Source organism: Piliocolobus tephrosceles, chromosome 12, assembly GCF_002776525.5.
Source record: "Piliocolobus tephrosceles isolate RC106 chromosome 12, ASM277652v3, whole genome shotgun sequence".
NCBI lineage: Eukaryota > Metazoa > Chordata > Mammalia > Primates > Cercopithecidae > Piliocolobus > Piliocolobus tephrosceles.
Genome location: NC_045445.1, coordinates 44,056,476 through 44,074,122, shown reverse-complemented (window position 1 = coordinate 44,074,122; position 17,647 = coordinate 44,056,476). Strand labels below are relative to the sequence as shown.

The 17,647-nt window shown below is 46.5% G+C and overlaps 1 protein-coding gene across 10 annotated transcripts in view; it reads left to right on the top strand.

Annotated features, from left to right (window-relative positions):
- The first annotated feature begins 6,187 nt into the window (after nt 1–6,187).
- TMEM164 (transmembrane protein 164) overlaps nt 6,188–17,647 on the top strand; it is a 191,431-nt gene continuing 179,971 nt past the window's right edge. For 2 of the 10 annotated variants that reach the window (XM_023203071.1, XM_023203067.1), the window contains exons 1-2: nt 6,188–6,331; nt 7,035–7,699. In XM_023203071.1, coding sequence (XP_023058839.1) covers nt 7,310–7,699 — 390 coding nt within the window. In that variant the 5' untranslated portion in view covers nt 6,188–6,331; nt 7,035–7,309. Of the gene's footprint in view, nt 6,332–6,555; nt 6,719–7,034; nt 7,700–17,647 lie in introns of those variants that run through there. The other 8 variants (XM_023203068.1, XM_023203070.1, XM_023203075.3 and 5 more) reach the window with 6 other exon arrangements.

Sequence of the window (17,647 nt, the reverse complement as noted above, 5' to 3'; positions counted from 1 at the left end):
CCAGTTCCTAACAGGCCACAGACTGGTGTGGATCTGTAGTCCAGGGGCTGGAGACCCCTGCTCTAAAGTGTAGAAGCCAGAGCTAACATCCAGTGGGTTAGATTTATTACATCCCCAATCAAATGTTGCCTCTTCCACTATGAACATGTTCTTGGCAATTCCTGCTCCTGGTGTTTTCCCTCTTTTCTGAACTTTTTTTAAATTTTAAATTGAGGCATTACTGACATACAGTAAAATGTACAACTCTAAAGTGTGCACTCTATGTATGTTTATATATGTATACATCCATGTAACATCACTCAGATCAAGACACAGAGCATTGCTAGCATTCCAGGAGGCTTCCTCCTTTTCCCTTCCTGTCAGTCTCTCTAGGGTACCTGCCAGGCTGACCTTTCTCCCCACAGATGACCTTACTTGGTGTTGAACTACGCCTGAATTCTTTTCACTCTCCTTGTTGGTAAAAGTCACTTGACACATACAAGACTTGTTCTTGAGGCAGCAGCTCATGTCTGCTTGACTTGTGTTTATACTTCCCTCATTTATTGTTTTCTAACCTCCCTTGTTTGTGAGTATCTCCTTAGCTGAATTTTAAGCTCATTGAGAGCAGACATTGCTCGCAGGCAATAGTGCATTCCTATGAACATAATAGAGACTCAGAAAATACTTACGGAATGAATGCTAGTGTCGAATGTTTTGCGGGGTGGCAGAAGCAGTAAGCAGACAAGTCAAATTAAGACAAAGACTTCTCTCTTCATCCTCCATACATATGCAGTTTATTTTTACTGCTAACACTTCATATAATGTTGGGAGTGTGCATTGTTTTTTGTTTGTGAAAGATCATGTATGCATTCGACTCTCGGGTTCCATTGTGGACAGAGTGGTAGGAGTTGATTCAAAGAAAAAAGTGGAGAGAAGAAAAGGTAAGATGGTGAGGTCAAAGAGAATGAGCTTGCTCTGGCTTCTACTATTGAAAGATCACTGGACCAGGAGTGAGAACCTCAAGATCTAGTCCTCACTCTGCCACTAACTTGTGTGACCTTAGGCAAGTCACTTCACTTTTCTGAACCTCAGTTTGTCTGTGGTACAGCAGAGGTAATAATTTCTGACACTTTGCACTCCACAGTAGGTCAGCTGTGTTCATAGCTGGGAGGCACTTTTGCCACAAGTATTTAGAGCATTGTCTCCCCAGGCTCATATCTCCGTCAGGTAGGTAGATTATCTTTCTGCTTTAAGATTCAAACCAGACTGAGATAAAAGGTGGGAAGGTTGAGTTCATAGAATCATAGAAGATTAATGCCAGCAGGTATTTTAGAGACCATTCTAGTCCAACCCTCTCATTTTGCTTCTGAGTATACAGAAGCACAGAGAGATGGTTTTCCCCAAGGTTTCACTGAACGAAGCCTGGATTCTGGGTTCTGTTTTCACTGTTGTGCTTCAAGGCTCTACTTAAAAAGCAAAGTTGATTTGCTCTTGTTACTGGTTGGAGACAAGAAGGCTCTGGCCTGTGTCCCAGCAAAGAAATGATCGGGACTTTTGCCTGAAGCTTTTGCAGTTCTAAATTCAACATACCATTTCAGCTCAATTATTACCTGCCTTTTACTTATGGGGACAACAATCTCCTAGTGCTTATTTAGTGCCTACTAGGAGTTTGCCACTCTGCTAGGTGCTGTGGGTGGGGTTTAGAAAAGATTAAGATCCATTCCCAGCTCTCAGAGAGCCTGGTGTGGGAGACAAGAGTCACAATGAGAGAACAATGGAAGGCAGTATGTGATTCAGAATAAAATGAGTAGTGCAGGCAATAAATGCTGTACAAGTTCAGAGGAGGGAGAGAGCTCTGGGAGCAGAGGGAGGGGGATTGGGGGGAGTGAAATTTTACGTGGGCTCTGAAGGAAGGTAGGATTGTTTATGCAGATGTGGGGGAGGGCACTGAATTTGAGGTTGTGTGTGCATGCACGTGCTTGCGTGTGTGTACACATGCAAATGCAGGGATGGGTAATAATAGGGAGCACTTAGTGAACATTCTCTATGCACCAGACACTACCTTATGGTCCCCAACATTCAGCTCATTTGACTGTGCATAACCTCATAGATTTGATAATAGTATCTTTCAATTAATGGATGAGGCAATTGAGGCACAGGGAGGTTGAGTAAATTGTCCAAGGTGACACAGCAAGTAAATAATATAAATGGGGTTAGATTAGAATCTGTATCCTAAAATCACTTTGTTATTCTACTTGCAAACCCAGAATAAAATTTTAAGCCCCCCCTAAATGACTGAACAGACACACCCCCCAACACACACCGCCTTACCTTGGCTAAGGGGATCTGGAAAGAAAACTTGAAAAACTAGCTCAGGCTGACCAGGTGTGGTGGCTCATGCCTGTAATCTCAGCAGTTTGGGAGGCTGAGGCAGGCAGATTACCTGAGGTCAGGAGTTCAAGACCAGCCCGGCCAACAAGGTGAAACCCAGTCCCTACTAAAAAAAAAAAAAATTAGCAGGACATGGTGGCACATGCCAGTAGTCCCACCTACTCGGGAGGCTGAGGCAGGAGAATCACTTGAACCCAGGAGGCGGAGGTTATAGTGAGCCGAGATTGCACCACTGTACTCCCGTCTGGGGGATAGAGTAAGACTCCATCTCATGGAGGTTGGATTTGTTTTTTTAAATTGCTTAATGGGTATAGGATTTCTATTTGGGGTGATGAAAACTTTCAGAAATAGAGTAGTGACGGTTGCACATTGTGAATGTGATTAAAGTCATTAAATTGCACAATTAAAAAATCGCGAAAACAACTGTGCGCGGTGGTTCACGCTTGTAATCCTAACACTTTGGAAGGATCAGGTGGGTGGATCACTTCAGGCCAGGAGTTTGAGACCAGCCTGGCCAACATGGCGAAACACTGTTTCTACTGAAAATTCAAAAATTAGCTGGGCATGGTGCATGCCTGTAGTCCCAGCTACTTGGGAGGCTGAGGCAGGAGATTTGCTTGAACCCAGGAGGCGGAGGTTGCAGTGAGCCGAGATGGCACCACTGCACTTTGGCCTGGGCAATAGAGCGAGACTCTATCAAAAAAAAGAAAAGAAAAAGAAAAAGAAAAAAATAGTTAAAACGACAAATTTTATATTTTACCACAATAAAAAATCATTAGAAACCTTGACAGAAACCATCACAGAATTTCCCATGTTCAAAAAACCTCAAGGACATTCTTCATTATACCCCCTCTCTTTGGAGTTTATGCACAATTGATCAGCATTAACATTAAAATAGAGATCATAAGACTGACAAAACAGACTTTTCGTGACAATAAGATACCAAATTCTAACCTGACCCTGGTATAGCACCACATGACAGAAAGCAGGCCCTGAAGGAAATCAAAGTATTTTACCCCAAAAAACATTTCTTTGACATATTTTGAAATGGCCTTGCAAAGCTATCTCTTGTGGAGAAAATGTACATTCTGTAGAGAATCTCCTTCCCTTTCCAGGTCCTTTCATGATCCAGGAGAGATTTAACTAAGAGTCGGACACCTTTTAAGGTCCAATAAGAGATTTTACATCTATTCTTTCTGAAGATTGCTACCTGTCGGCTTCATCTACGTAGCAAGAATCTTGGCTTCCACAACACCCTTTATCTTAACTCAAGCATTTATTTCTGCTGACTTCAACTCTTTGGATAAAGTTTAACTTTTTCAACCAATTGCTAGTCAGAAAATCTTTGAATCCACCTATGACTGTGAGCTCCCCCCAACCACCTGAGATGTCCCGCCTTTCCAGGCTAAGACCAATTTATACCTTACATGTATTGATTTATATCTTTGCCTGTAACTCCTGTCTCTCTAAAATGTATAAAACCAAGCTGTAACCCAACCACCTTGAGCATAGGATCTCAGGACCTTCTGAGGCTGTGTCATATGTCATGGTCCAGAATAAATCTCCTCAGATATTTTACAGAGTTTGGCGTTTTTCTTCAACATGCCTGTGAAAAAGGAATTTATGGCTCAATATAGAAAACTGGCCTGGCTACAGTCATTAACCATAGTCATTGTTGCAAACTCAGGACGGTCTAGGCCAAATTCCCAACAGAAGCTCAGCATGGAAATTGGAGGGATTACTGAAGCCATTGGCTAAGTGCTATGCCCTCATTCTTGCTTCCTTGAAGATAGCAACTTGAGGTCTTGGGATGCTGTATTCCATTGCTAGGTGCTCCACAGCTTTGTCCTTAATGTTCCTTGGTTATGTTGCTGAGGATTTAACAAAACAACTAAGGAGAATGAACTAGTGAGCCTCTGAATTAAGCCTGGTTTGTTGTTGTTCTTTATTAATTGGCACTTGTATTACCGGAAAGGGGTCTGCATGAAGACCCCAAGAGAGGGTTCTTGGACCTCGAGTAATAATTCGGGGCAAGAAAGGATTCGGAAGTAAAGTCAAAGCAAGTCTATTAAGAAAGTAAAGGAATAAAGAATGGCTACTCCACAGATAATTCTTATGGTTATTTCTTGATTATATGCTAAACAAGGGGTGGATTGTTCATGAGTTTTCCCGGATGGGGTGGGCAATTTTTGGAACTGAGGGTTCCTCCCCCTTTCAGACCATATAGAGTAACTTCTGGACGCTGGTGGGAGTGACTTTTAGCATGCTAATACGTTATAATTTGCATATAATGAGCAGTGAGGACGACCAGAGGTAACTTTCATCACCATTTTGATTTTAGTGGGGTTTGGCTGGCTTCTTTACTGCATCCTGTTTTATCGGCAAGGTCTTTGTGACCTATAATCTTGTGCCGACCGACCTCCTCTCTCATCCCGTGACTTGGAATGCCTGACTTTTTGGGAATGCAGCTCAGTAGGTCTCAGCCTCATTTTACCCAGCCCCTATTCAAGATGGAGTCGCTCTGGTTCTAACGCCTCTGACACTTGGAGAACATCAGGCCTATGGTAGATGTTGTACAAAACTTGGAGCCACACAAGGCTACCTGGCTGTACTTGTTAGGAAAACCAGACTTGGAAAAAACGGGAGGGCGATGGCCTGATAATACAGTAGATTGCATTTTATGTTTTGAGCCTGGCTTGCCACCAACATCCAAAAGTGTTTCCTAGGCAAGGTGCCTAACTGTGTTTTTCTGGATATTCTTCTAACTCATCGTGAGTCTTCAATAAATATTAAATCAACATGAGGTAGGTCCTGAGAAGGTCCTTTTACTGTCCCTTGTTTCAAGAAAAGCAAACAGCCAATGGGTAAAAAGCAGCAGGTAGGAAGAGGGGATTTTATTTCAGTCAGTTGCCCTTATCCAGGTTTTGGGCTTAGAGCTGCTCCTCTACACCCATATACTCCTGGCTGGCTTTTCCACGCATAGGTTAGGAAGCAACTGCTCTCGGGAGGGGGAAGGGGGGAAGAGGGGGAAGGAAAGAGGTCAGGGGAAGCCTCTCTTCCTCCCACTGGCCTACCATTGAAGGCCTGTCAGGAGAAAGGGGAGAAGTGGGGGAGGGAGAGGGCGTGGCAGGGGTGGTCTGTGTGGCAAGAGGTAGAGAGAAAACACTGGATCAGAGCAGGAGGGGGAGGAGCAGGGAAAAGAAGCCCCTGTCCTAGTGTGGAGTGGGGCTGTGGCTAGAAAGGGGAGAGAAGGTGCCTTTCTGGTCTTGCATGAGTCGTGGCAGAAAGGAGGAATCGCGAAGAGGAGCCGGCCATACTCAGCACACACCCCAAAGCCAAGCTGCTCATTACTAGAAAGGCTTATTCGCTGCACAAGTAGTTAGGGCGGGCCGGCTAAGTGCCTACTATGTGTCCAGTATAGAAAGAAGTGCCCTGGAGAACCAGGTCGCGGGAGGCGGAGCCAGTCAACAGGCCTTCACCGAGGGGGCGAATTCTGTACACGGTTGTGAAGGAGGGTGGCTGTGCACGCGTGCAGGCTCCGAGTGCAGAAGACGAGGCAGGCCAGGGAGGAGGAGGAAGGAGGCGGAGACTGAGCCGGAGGAGGGAGGAGGAGGGAGAGCCGAAGCCGCGGAGGGTGGGAGGTGTGAATGGTGGACGGGTGAGGGGAGTGCCAGAGGCAGAAAAGGGAAGGAGGCGAGGAGGAGTAGTCGTGGCCCGAGGGCGTGTGGTGGGGCGAGAGCTGAACTGGACGGGAGGAGGGAGGCAGTGGCGGTGGCAGCGGCGAGGGGGAGGAGAGAGGGAGGGGAAGAAGGAGGAAGCGAGCGCCGCTGCTGCAGGGGGAGGAAGACGGGGAGGAGGAGCCGTGCGCCGCGGCGGCGGCCGCCAGGGGAACTGAGCGCCCGGCGCGGGGAGCGCGGGAGCGGAGCGGTAGCCCGAGCCGGGGCCGTGGGCCGAGCTGCTGGTAAGTGAAGCCCCGAGGGGCGCGGCGGCCGATCCCCGGGGCCCGGCGGGAGGCGCGGGAGGTTGCGGCGCCGGGGCGGAGGGAGGGGGCCGGCTTTAGTCCAGCCCCCGGCTGGTCCGGCCTCCCGCCCTCCCTCCGGCTTCCTCCCGCTGCTGCCTGCGTGAGGGGGGCAGGTCCCGGGCGGGCCGCGGGCTGGGGGTGGTGCTGCCTGGAGGGCGGGCGTCTGGGGCCGGAGGGTGGAGCTGGGGGTTTGGGGGTGTACCCGCGGGCGGGAGGCTGGACCAGGACGGCTCTAAATTGGCTGGAGGGGCCCGTCGGCGGCGAAGTTGCTAGCTGGGGGCAGAGACGGCCACGCGGTTGCAGGAGTAAGCGATCCCTCTGTGGCGAGTGCGTGAGACGAGGAGTCCGGCGTCCCTGCCATCCCCGTCGCCCTCCCCGCCTGCCTGGCCCCGCTAGCTCCTCTCCTGGCCTCCGCGTGTCCCCTAGCTCTGACCCCTTTTGGCTCCCGGTTCGCTGCCGCAGCACTGCCGGGTCTCCTTGGCCCCCGCCCTGACCCTCTCGGCCTCCGGCTTCCCCTGACCCCTGCTTCGCCGCTGCCCCGTTCCCCTTTTCTTCCCTCGCTAGTTACCCCTCCCGCTTCCTAATTCCCGATGCAATTGCCTCTTTGAGACCTTTTTTTTTTTTTTCCTCTCCTTCCTTTTAGATTGGCCAACGGCTCCTTTCAACCCTGCCTCGTTGGTGGCCACTGGAGAAGCGCGGGGGGCTCCCCCAGACAGCCGTGGGGACAAGTTAGAGCCAGCACTTTACCCCGGGCCTTGCGTGTAGCTTCCCCTCCCCTACTCTCGGTGCCCTGGTGTCTGGAGGGAGGTTGTGGGGTGTGCCCGCCTTACATGGTCCACCACCCGGGCAACCCTCTGGGCTTGTGTTCCATCTCACTCTTGCCTCCTGCACTGTGGTCAAGGAGAACCACTTTGCATCATGTCCCGGTATAGCTACCAGAGCCTCCTGGACTGGCTCTATGGGGGCGTGGACCCCAGTTTTGCAGGCAATGGGGGCCCCGACTGTGCTGCCTTCCTGTCTTGGCAGCAGCGGCTGCTGGAAAGTGTGGTGGTCCTGACCCTGGCCCTGTTGGAGATCCTGGTGGCCCTGCGGCACATCCTGAGGCAGACGAAGGAGGACGGTAGGGGTAGCCCTGGCAGCCAGCCAGAGCAGGTGACCCAGCGGCCAGAGGAAGGCAAGGAGAGCCTGAGCAAGAATCTGCTCTTAGTAGCCCTGTGCCTGACCTTCGGGGTGGAGGTGGGCTTTAAGTTCGCCACCAAGACCGTCATCTACCTGCTCAACCCCTGTCACCTGGTCACCATGATGCATGTGAGTCTGTTGACTTTTTCCTAGGCAGCCTAAGTGATAAGAGTCATTTGTGTGCTCAGGACACTCCATAGTGTACAGCATCTCATCCCGGTGGGGAGTGGGACCCTTAAAGATGATTTTCCAGCGAGCGGCTGCCTTTGTGCCGATTTCAGGTTTGGCTTTCTTTCACCTTTGCACAATGCGTCAGCCCCACAGTGGAGGTGAGGAACCTTGTGCCTTAACCCAAGGAACGACTGGCACTCACACTGGCTGCCCCTCCCCTCCCCTCCCAGCCCAGCCCAGCCCTGCCCAGCCCTGCCCTGCCCTGCCCTGCCCTGGCCTTTCACAAGCAGGAAGTCCAGCGCCAGCCAGGTGTCCTTTCTGAATCACATCAGTGGACCATGACCCAGCTCCCTTGCCTTCTGTGGTAGTTAATTTCCCAGGGGCCTGGTGACACTCTTTCCTGGAGGTGGTCACGTAAACTTTCTCATCTACACTGTGGTACTTTGGGGAAATACTTTCACAGGTTTCTCTTAATGACTCTTTCATTTGGGAGTGTATATGCTCTTAGAGTGAGGTCTGCCTTTTCATTTTGAGGCACTGGAGCAGCACCAAGCTCCTACTAAGTGAGTTCTGAAGCAGGTTCCCAGGCTGACTTGTGAACTTGGGGCTGGTGATCATTCTGGTGAGAGGGTATTTCTTTTTTTGCAAACCTCTCCATCTTATCACTGTCATTCTGTCTCCTGTGGTCATAGTCCAAGGATGCTTAGGAAGCTGATTTCTTTACCTCCTCGACTTCCACCCATTAGCAGTGCTAAGGAAAACAAATGGGATTGAAAAGGCAAGTTGCCAGATACATAAAAATAATCTGGGTGAGGACCAAGAGTGAGACTGTCTGTACTCAGCCGGTGTGGAGAGATGTTCTAAAGCTATAAAATCATGGAGGAGGATGAAGAGGAGACCGGGAGAGCAATCAGTCTTTTTTAGATTTCAGACTGTGGAAAACCCGGTGTGTTTTCTTCAGGGGCAGTTTTGAAACCTGTCATTGGCATCTTTACTGTCTTTATGTTTGTAGAAGGTTATTCTTTGGAGACTTGTGACAGCCTAGCTTGGGGCAGGAGGTTGAGATTATTATCTCCATTTTACAGGCCTGGCGGGGTTTATGAATGACAGGTCATTTGCTTGCAGCCAAAAGGTGAATTAGTGCTTGGGTTGGAAAGCAAATTCATCCACCTTCAGGTTGTAAACTGTCACCCCCAAAGTGAGGGTGGCAGTGGGTGGTGGGGCAGTCCTGTGGGAAGTGTCAGGCAGATAAGCACCACGCTGTCTACTCATGGCTTGGATACTTGCTTGCACTGTGTTCCTAGGAACTCATTTGATTGCAGGCTCCTGGATGTGGTGAATGACCCCGGCCCCTTCCCTTCTTGCAGATATGGTAAGAAGGTGTGGATAGCTTTGGAATAAAGCGGCTGTTTTTGATTGGGTGGCGTAAGCATCCGGGTTGGAGTGGGCAGCATTTTTTAAGAAAGGGCTTCTTGGGAAGTGATGCCATTCACAGGAAGTCCAGGGCTGTCCTAGCTAGACCTTCTGTGTAAATTTGAGCCAGTCTTCTTTCTTTCTTTTTTTAATGAATGGGCTTTTTGTTAATGATAGGAAACAACGCATCTCAGCCGATGCTGTGTGAGGCTGTCGGGACAGGAGTGCTTTTTTTTAGGATGGCAGGTGGTGAGGGTCAAAGGGTGCATCTTCTACAAAGTGGTCTTGAGGCCTCTGGCAACCACATATCTACAAGGTCAACAAAGGACTAAATTCAGCCTGGCTGCTGCTAGTGTGATGACGTCAAGACTGGCAACACCATGGTTTTTAGAAGAAAGATATTTAGAGGCTCTTAGAGGACTCTGGAGACCTAGTGCTGGCATTAATTCATTGTGTGACTTTGGAGAAAGTACTCTTCCTGGCCCTCAGTTTGCCTACCTATAAAATGAGGCAGAGTTGCCCTCCTAGCTCTTGACAGTCTATGTGATTCTTGTCCCCGTAAGTCGTAGATGGGTATGCGACAGAGAGCTATCCTGAAATGCTTTTGACCTCCTGTGTGGAAAAAAAAGGAAGCTAGTTTCTTCTCTATAGAAGTCAGGTGGCCAGTCCCCATTCATTGTTTTCTCCCTGTGTCTCTCCAGTAAAGTAAACTCAGCTGGGCCATGCTTGGGAACACATGCAGAGGATGATGGTACTTTAGGACTTTGAAGCCTTAGGATGGGGGCATGGAACAGAGCCATGCCAAGGAGTTCTTGAGCCCCATCAGAATTATGCTTCTTTGCCCTTTTCTTCTATATTACTGCTTTGTATCATTTAAATAGTAACCCCTGGCGTACCAGGAGACCTAGCCTCTGATTAATCCAGCTTTCTATACCCTCCATATGGCTTTTCCTGGGAAGCAGGAATGTATGGATTTTTAAAATTTGATGAGTCCAAAAAAAAAAAAAAAGATTAACAGCAGATAGTTGGAAATAATTTTCTGACTTGGTTGCAGCAATGACCAATAATAGTATGTATACCCAGCATACCATAATACCTTGCATTCATCTAGCACTTACTGTTTACAAGGCACTTTCATATACATAGTTACATTTAGCTTAGGCCTGGAGAAAGGGATGTTACAATGTTTCCTGCAACAGTGTATATTCCAAAGAGCAGATACCAAATACAAAGAAACGTTTAGCAAGTGAACTAGCTGAATTAGGCTATGTTGTAGTGGCAAATTCTGTGGAATTTAGAAGTCCTAACAAGGAAAGAGAGATACTAGCTGAAGTGAAAGGGATAACTTAGCAGAGACATGTCTGATGTGTGTCTCTCAACAGGATGACTCAGTTTGGGCTTTATAAAAAGGCCTTCCTCAGAGAGTCAGTGTAAGTTTGTAACAAGTTTTATTATTGCTTTAGGCCAGGAAATAGATAAGTTGGAGGGAAATTGGTTAGTCTCCCCGACTCTCATTTTTCAGTCTGCAAAATAGTCATTCCCAAGGCCTTGTTACACAGGCTCTCGTCATAGCCATGCTGCCTTTGGGTGACTGCCAACTTCAGTAGCATAAGGAAGGGCAGTACTTGTGTCCAAGTTCTGTTATTGATTAATATTCATCCTGTCAGGTTTCTTTTTGGCCTTGTCTGATTTCTCAAACGTGTCCTGGGACTGTAGACTGATACAGGCACGTATGGTTGACGTTGCACTATCTCATAGCTAAGCCTCCAGCCAGAGATAAAATTTGAGTGTTCTCAAGATCAGCAAGCACCAAGGTTAGCACATGGTTGCTAAACCCCTTGCTAAATATCAGTGGTGTCTATCAATTATACCAATAAGTGTTTCTTCAAGCATGGCTAGTCCCTTTTTGCTTATGATTTTGGCAGGTATGGGTGACAGGGAGTGAATTTATGGAGTGACTGTACTGTCTACCAAATATCACCCAGTAAGTTAGTGGCACAGGTGGCTTTAGAACTGAGCTGCCACAGTGGGAATCTGGGCTTAGCAGGAAGAGATTCTCATAGCTATTTAAGTCTTAAAAATCTACAGTTTCTCAGCAGAAGGGTTAAAATGCTGGATAGTTTGACTGATGGTTGTAAAAGACTGCTGGTCTTAATTTAGTGGTCCTTTACCCTCCTTGAGTACAGTTATATTGACTTTGTCTTAGAAACTTAAGGAAAAGATCCCATTTGGGATGTCTTGTTTAACTGTCCAATTCCTGTTGGTTCTGTATGTGTCTGTGCCAGCATCTCCTGATTAGGCACAGAACTTAGTGGGGTGCAGCATATGCCGTTTAACCCTCGATGTCTATGCGCTATATAAGGCAGGCTGTATCCAGGCTGGACATTTGGCAAAGAATAATTGGTGCTGTTGACCCCTTAGTCCCAAGCTGTTGGTTTTTAGTGAGTAACGCTGAATCCCATCCTTTTTTAGAGTTGCTGTAGCTATTTGATTTTTTGTCTTCTTTACAATATATTAGAAATCTAACTTCAACCAAATATGGCTTACCCGCTTTGGGTTCACTGATTTTCTTACGTCCTCCCTCCTTGCTAAAAGTGTAGAATGACACACATTCAGAAAGTCCTGGGCTTTTCGTGAAACCCTTTGCAACTCGCTGAATACACACTGTTGCATTCCAGTTGTTATGTGATGAATCTGTTTTAGAGAAAACCTGATGGATTTGGGAAACTTGGCTTTCTGTTTTCCCCCTTGACTTCAGACCAGACACACCTCCTCATTCTCCATCTGTTGTCTGGAGCACTGATTATCATTCCTGCTTGGAATTGACGTTGGTGGGTAATGGGTACAATAAGGGATCCAGCCATCTGCTGACAGCTTATCAGATGCACTGTGTCCTGTGTCATCAGTCCAGGGGGATACAAGGAGATGATGTTTATAGGGGCCTCACTAGTGAGACACGACATTCCTTTTTAGTTTATTTCTCCCCACAAGGAAATTTGCAGAGAATTTTTCCATCTTTCATTGTTACAGTCTTTGGGGGTGTCCATATAAAGAGAGGTGCTGTGGATTGGTGAATTAAACAACCTACAGACAGCCCCGGGATTTAAAATTATGATGCTAGTTTTGCTCATGGCTTGCTACAGGAACCTCAGCAAACTATTTAACCTTTTCCTATCTCAGTCTTCTCTGTGAAACGGGCCACGTGGAAATGAAGCACTTGAATTCTCTGAATAATTATGTGGTCACTTAAACAGAGAAGCTGGGCAGAACTGGTCAAAGATGGCAGATGACCAATATAGTTTTAACTTCATACTCAGAAACCGACAAAGCTCAACTCCTTAACACCTATCTTGATAGCTTCTAGAAGGCATTCCTCTAATCATTTTTGTTACTTTTCTCTGGATCCTTGCCTGTGTCTGGATACCTTTCTGATGCATGGCCTATAAAACTGGACACTGTAAACTTACGAGAGGTCCAGCCCACACCAAGCAGAGAGGTAATATTTTTTTCCCAGTCTTTTAATGCCTTGCACCTGTTAATACAAGTCAGCTTGCTTTTAAATAACAGTATGCTGCTGGCCTCTACTCAGTGGATGATCCACAAGCTCCCAGAATTTTTATTCCTTTGCCACACATGTGCCACCTTCTTCTCAGTCTTCATGGGACTTGTTTTTAGTTTCCTCCCCTCTATAAATACTCCCCTGAAGATTCTCCTCTACGAAACCTTTCCAGAGGAGCCTGACCTGACTCTAGTTATTCCAGTCATTCCAGTAACACTTTTTGTCCTCCTTTCCCAGCCATCTGAATACCTGTCAGAATGTTGGGCTCTTTGATGAATACCTTTGTATGCATGTAGGTAATCTTGTGTTTGACCAGATCACTTGTCTTTTTTTGCATTTTTCTTTAATGTTTCTCTACCATTAGTGGGAATACTTTTTGAAAGTAAAGGAATAGTGGGTTTTTCCTTTGTAACTCCTTGTAGAGCTGAATATAATACTGTATATGCACATTAATTGTTTAATGTGTACCTGGATAATGGTGACTGATTGATTGGTGGAAGTGACTTTCTGCTTTCCTTTTCTCTTTCTCCACTGGTGGCCTTATGTTCCTCTTCAGAGAATCTTCCGACCGGGCATGATGGCACACGCCTGTAATCCCAGCACTTTGGGAGGCCAAGGCAGGCGGATCACGAGGTCAGGAGATCGAGACCATCTTGGCTAACACGGGGAAACCCTCTCTCTACTAAAAATACAAAAAATTAGCCAGGCATGGTGGCACACACCTGTAATCCCAGCTACTTGGGAGGCTGAGGCAGGAGAATCGCTTGAACCCAGGAGGCAGAGGTTGCAGTAAGCTGAGACCGTGCCACCGCACTCCAGCCTGGGTGACAGAGCAAGACTCTGTCTCCAAAAAAAAAAAAAAAAAAAAAGAACTTTCTGCCTGTTTTTTGAAATAGCCACAGGAGTGAGGCAATCTCAGCTCCTGCTCGCACATCTTTTTGTAGAATTTCCATCACAAAGAACTGGTTATTAGAATCTCCGCTCTTGGCCCAAAGTGTCTGTTTGCTTTTCTCCCAATCAGGAAATTATGCTGTTGGATCTTGATCTTAATCTCTTGGACATGCCAACTTTCTTGCTTCTTAATATCATATAAATAAAAAATGTTATTAAGCCAGAGCCTCACTTTTCCTTTTTCTCTCCTCTTGTATTTTTCAGTGGATACCTCATTGTTGTGCCTCATTGAAATGAAGAGCCAGGTTTCTCTGCTTCTCCCGGTCTTTCATATATTTTGTTAAATTGAATATGTCTTGTCTCAGGTGCTCCTCTCCCTGCCAGTAACTGGCTGAGTGAACACGAAGAGACTATGGATGTGGAGATCAGGGATTGTCAAACTTTATTTGTAAGAGTCTCTTGGAAGCTTGTTACAATGCAGATACCTTGTTCTCTACACAGTGATTCTGAGCAGGTCTAGGGTGAGGATGGGAATCTGCATTTGTACCAGCTCTTGGGTGATTCTAATGCTGGTCAGCCTTGGACCCCACTTTCAGAGACATCATGTAGTGGCTGAAGTAATTAGGTGGGAAGTTGGTTTCAGTGCCCGTCCTAACTGAGCATGAGTCTGGGTGATCTGTGGGCAAGGCGTTAAGTCTTCTGGCACCGCCTCAATACCTGTTAAATAGTGTAATTCAGATTAGAGGATGAGGGCCCCAAGTTATTGTGAAGAGGGTTTTTAGGTAGCTGTAGAGTTCCAGTGGCTTGTTTGGTGACTGTTAGTTATGTCAATGGAGTATTTCAACCAGGCCACCTTTGTTACCTTCCAGTGATATACGGAATATATCCTTCCAGTCATTCTATATCCCCCCCTTTCCAGTCTCTAAGATCTGCAGGGACTAACGAGGGAATGTTGACACGTGCTTGTTGCATGCTGACTCTGTTTGCAGGACTCTTGTTTTAAATGTTCATGGGAGTTTATTGTTTCTTGCATTCACTCAACAGATATTTATCGAATGCCTGTTGTGTGCCAAACATTGGTGCCAGGCATTTTAGATTCAAAGAGAAATAAGAAGCAGTCATTGCTGATGTACCTTCTAAAGTAAAAGCAAAACCAAAAAAAAAAAAAAAAAAAAAGCAGTAGCCTTTGCCCTCATTTTGCTCACAGTTTTGATGAGATGGACAAGGAAATAGATCAACTAAATTACAGCATTACATGTATAGTAACAGGTTTGAATGAAGCATACAGGACAGGGGTCTTTTTTTTTCCCTTAATGCAATTAAGGAAAGCTTCCTAGAAGAGGTGGCATTTGAGCTGGCTCATGTTAGCTCCATGAAAGCAAGGACCCTTGGTTTTTGTTCTCTTAGTGCCTAGAACAGAGACTGGCTCTAGTAGGTGCTCAATAAATGTACTTGAATGAGTAGGAGTTCATTGGGTGATGGAGGAAGGAAAGCTGTTCTAGGCATAAGAAACAGTAAGTGCAAAGGCTGTGTGCTATCTCCCCATTTCTCCTATTTAGTATCTGTTCACTTACCCAGAGTTCAAGTGGACAGGAAGTGGATGGATGTGGAGAGCAGCGATTGTCAAACTTTATTTGTGAAAGAATCCCTTGGAAGCTTGTTATAATGTAGATGTCTAGCTCTCTTCACAGCAATTCTGAGCAGGTCTAGGATGAGGATGGGAATCTGCATTTATAACAAAATCCCAGACGATTCTAATGCCTGTGAGCCTTTGAGCTCACTTTGAGAGATCCTAACATAAGTTCACAGAGTTGCTTCCTCCTTCACAGAAAAGTGTCTCAACTGTAACCTGGAATTATTTGCTTATTATTATCAGGGGTAGATGTCTTCTCCCTTGGCCAACTAAGTGAAACTCTAGGAATGCTCTGTTATTTCTAGGCTGTTGATAAGCGAACTGCAGATGCCCTTGCATCCTTGATAGGGGATGAGATAGAAAATTTTGTTCTCTGTGCTGTCCCAAGGAGGGCCCACACTGTCAACGACAGAGGCACAGAACGTTGGGGTAAGTGAGAGACATTAAATGTGAGAAATGAGGAGATAGCAGGCATCCCACCTACAACCAGTAGATGATTTTTACTGGCTTGTGGATGGTTACTGCTCAAAAGTTCACAGCAGCACTAATGAAATGTGGTGCCATCTTTCTACCTTTCTTTTTCGTATCTCTTCTTCCCTGTTTCCAAGTCTCTCCACCTGATCCACCCCACACAAGCTTGCCTTCTTCCAGAGTACTGCAAGCTCCAAAACAATCCTTTCTGTAATTCAAAATGTCCATCTCTTCAGAGGAGATGATAGCCATGAGGGGATTAGGAAGAAAGCAGTTTTATTTCAGAGGTTCATACTGAAGTGTGAGTGGACAGACTCCACTGGGCATCAGGGAGAGGATAAGTTTTAAAAAAGGGCCTGTTACCCTAACATTATATCTAATTGGTAGACTGTGTCTAGTGTTTTTAAGCAGATGTCCTTTCTCATGTCCCTTGATCAGGTTTTGGCCTCTTCTCTCCCCCTAAAGCCCCTGATCAGGAGAACTGGAGTTATCTATGCCTTGCCACCCTACGGGCTGACCCCCAGGGTTTCATATTATTGTAAATCTCCCTCCACAGTGCTTGGATGCAGCAGTTAATCTGAAGGCCTGGGGAGGACCCCTCTTCTGGGCACCAGTCAGTCCTCTGTGTTTACTCAGCTCTTTCCTGGCTACACAGGGCAGCGCTTGCACATCTGTCAGTTCATGGGCATCAAGGCACTTGGACCTGTTACCAGCATGAGATCCTGAAGGGGAGAGTTTGGGGGATCTCTTGATTGGTTTTGGTTCCTGTCTAGTAGCTGCTGGAGGAAATGGCAGAGGGAGGAAGGATAATATGAGTTTTATTCTGAGCTGGGTGGTGTTGAGGGAAGGGAATATTGCAGGAGCCAGGAAGTCAGACAGGATTGGCCTGTTTGGCGAAAACAGTGCAAACTCTGCCCTGTGGCCATGTGTTTAGGTGGGTAGGAGAGGGAGGAGCGAGATCATCTGGAGGGGAAAGGAAGCATGGTACCATCCTAATTCTAGCCAAATGCCTTCAGTCTCCCCATCTCCATCACATGCCAGTAGTGGTATAAAGTCAGGGTGTATTTTGCCTGTGAATTGAATTGTCTTTGCCAATCGACCAGCTATGTTTGCAGAAAGACTCTGACTGACTGTGCTCTGGCTGTTGCTAGCAAAGAGACATTACATTCAGGTGCTGATTAAATAAGGTGCAGAGCCAGATTGCACATTAAGGCCCTTAACTATGGCTCTGGGAGTCCTGGGTAAACACTTATTAGATGTTCTGGACAGAGCGCAAAAAGGCTAGTAGTCAGGTGTTCTCTTCAGAAATCAGGTTGACGGAAAATAGGGTAAAGAGAGACTTCTGTAAAGAGTTTTGATCTTCTTTTCCTACATTAATCAGATCTGAGTGGCTGGTATGTATGCATCAGGGCCAGATAAGTTTCCTCATTGGCATTTACTTGCCAAATTCTTGCTGGGACGTTGTAGGCTTGGACTGGGACACAGCGGGGATCCTGACTTAAGTAGGGCAGTAGAAATGCTTCATTTTCCTAATGCATGTTCAGTTTGGTGGATAGAGCCTTTGGACCATATTTCCTGGGTTTGGGTTTGAGCGCCATCACCATGTGACCTTAGGCATGTTACTTGGCTGCATCTGTAAAATGGGAATAATAATAGGGTTGTTGTGAGGGTTAAATAAAATAATTTAAATCAAGTATTTAGCAGAATTTCTGGCTCACTGTGTGCACTAAATAAATGTTAGCAGTTTTTTAATAATAATAGTATTACTTAACATTTCAAGATCATAGTGGTGTATTGGGTAAGAGTATAGGCTCTGGCCGGGCGCGGTGGCTCAAGCCTGTAATCCCAGCACTTTGGGAGGCCGAGACGGGCGGATCACGAGGTCAGGAGATCAAGACCATCCTGGCTATCACGGTGAAACCCCGTCTCTACTAAAAAT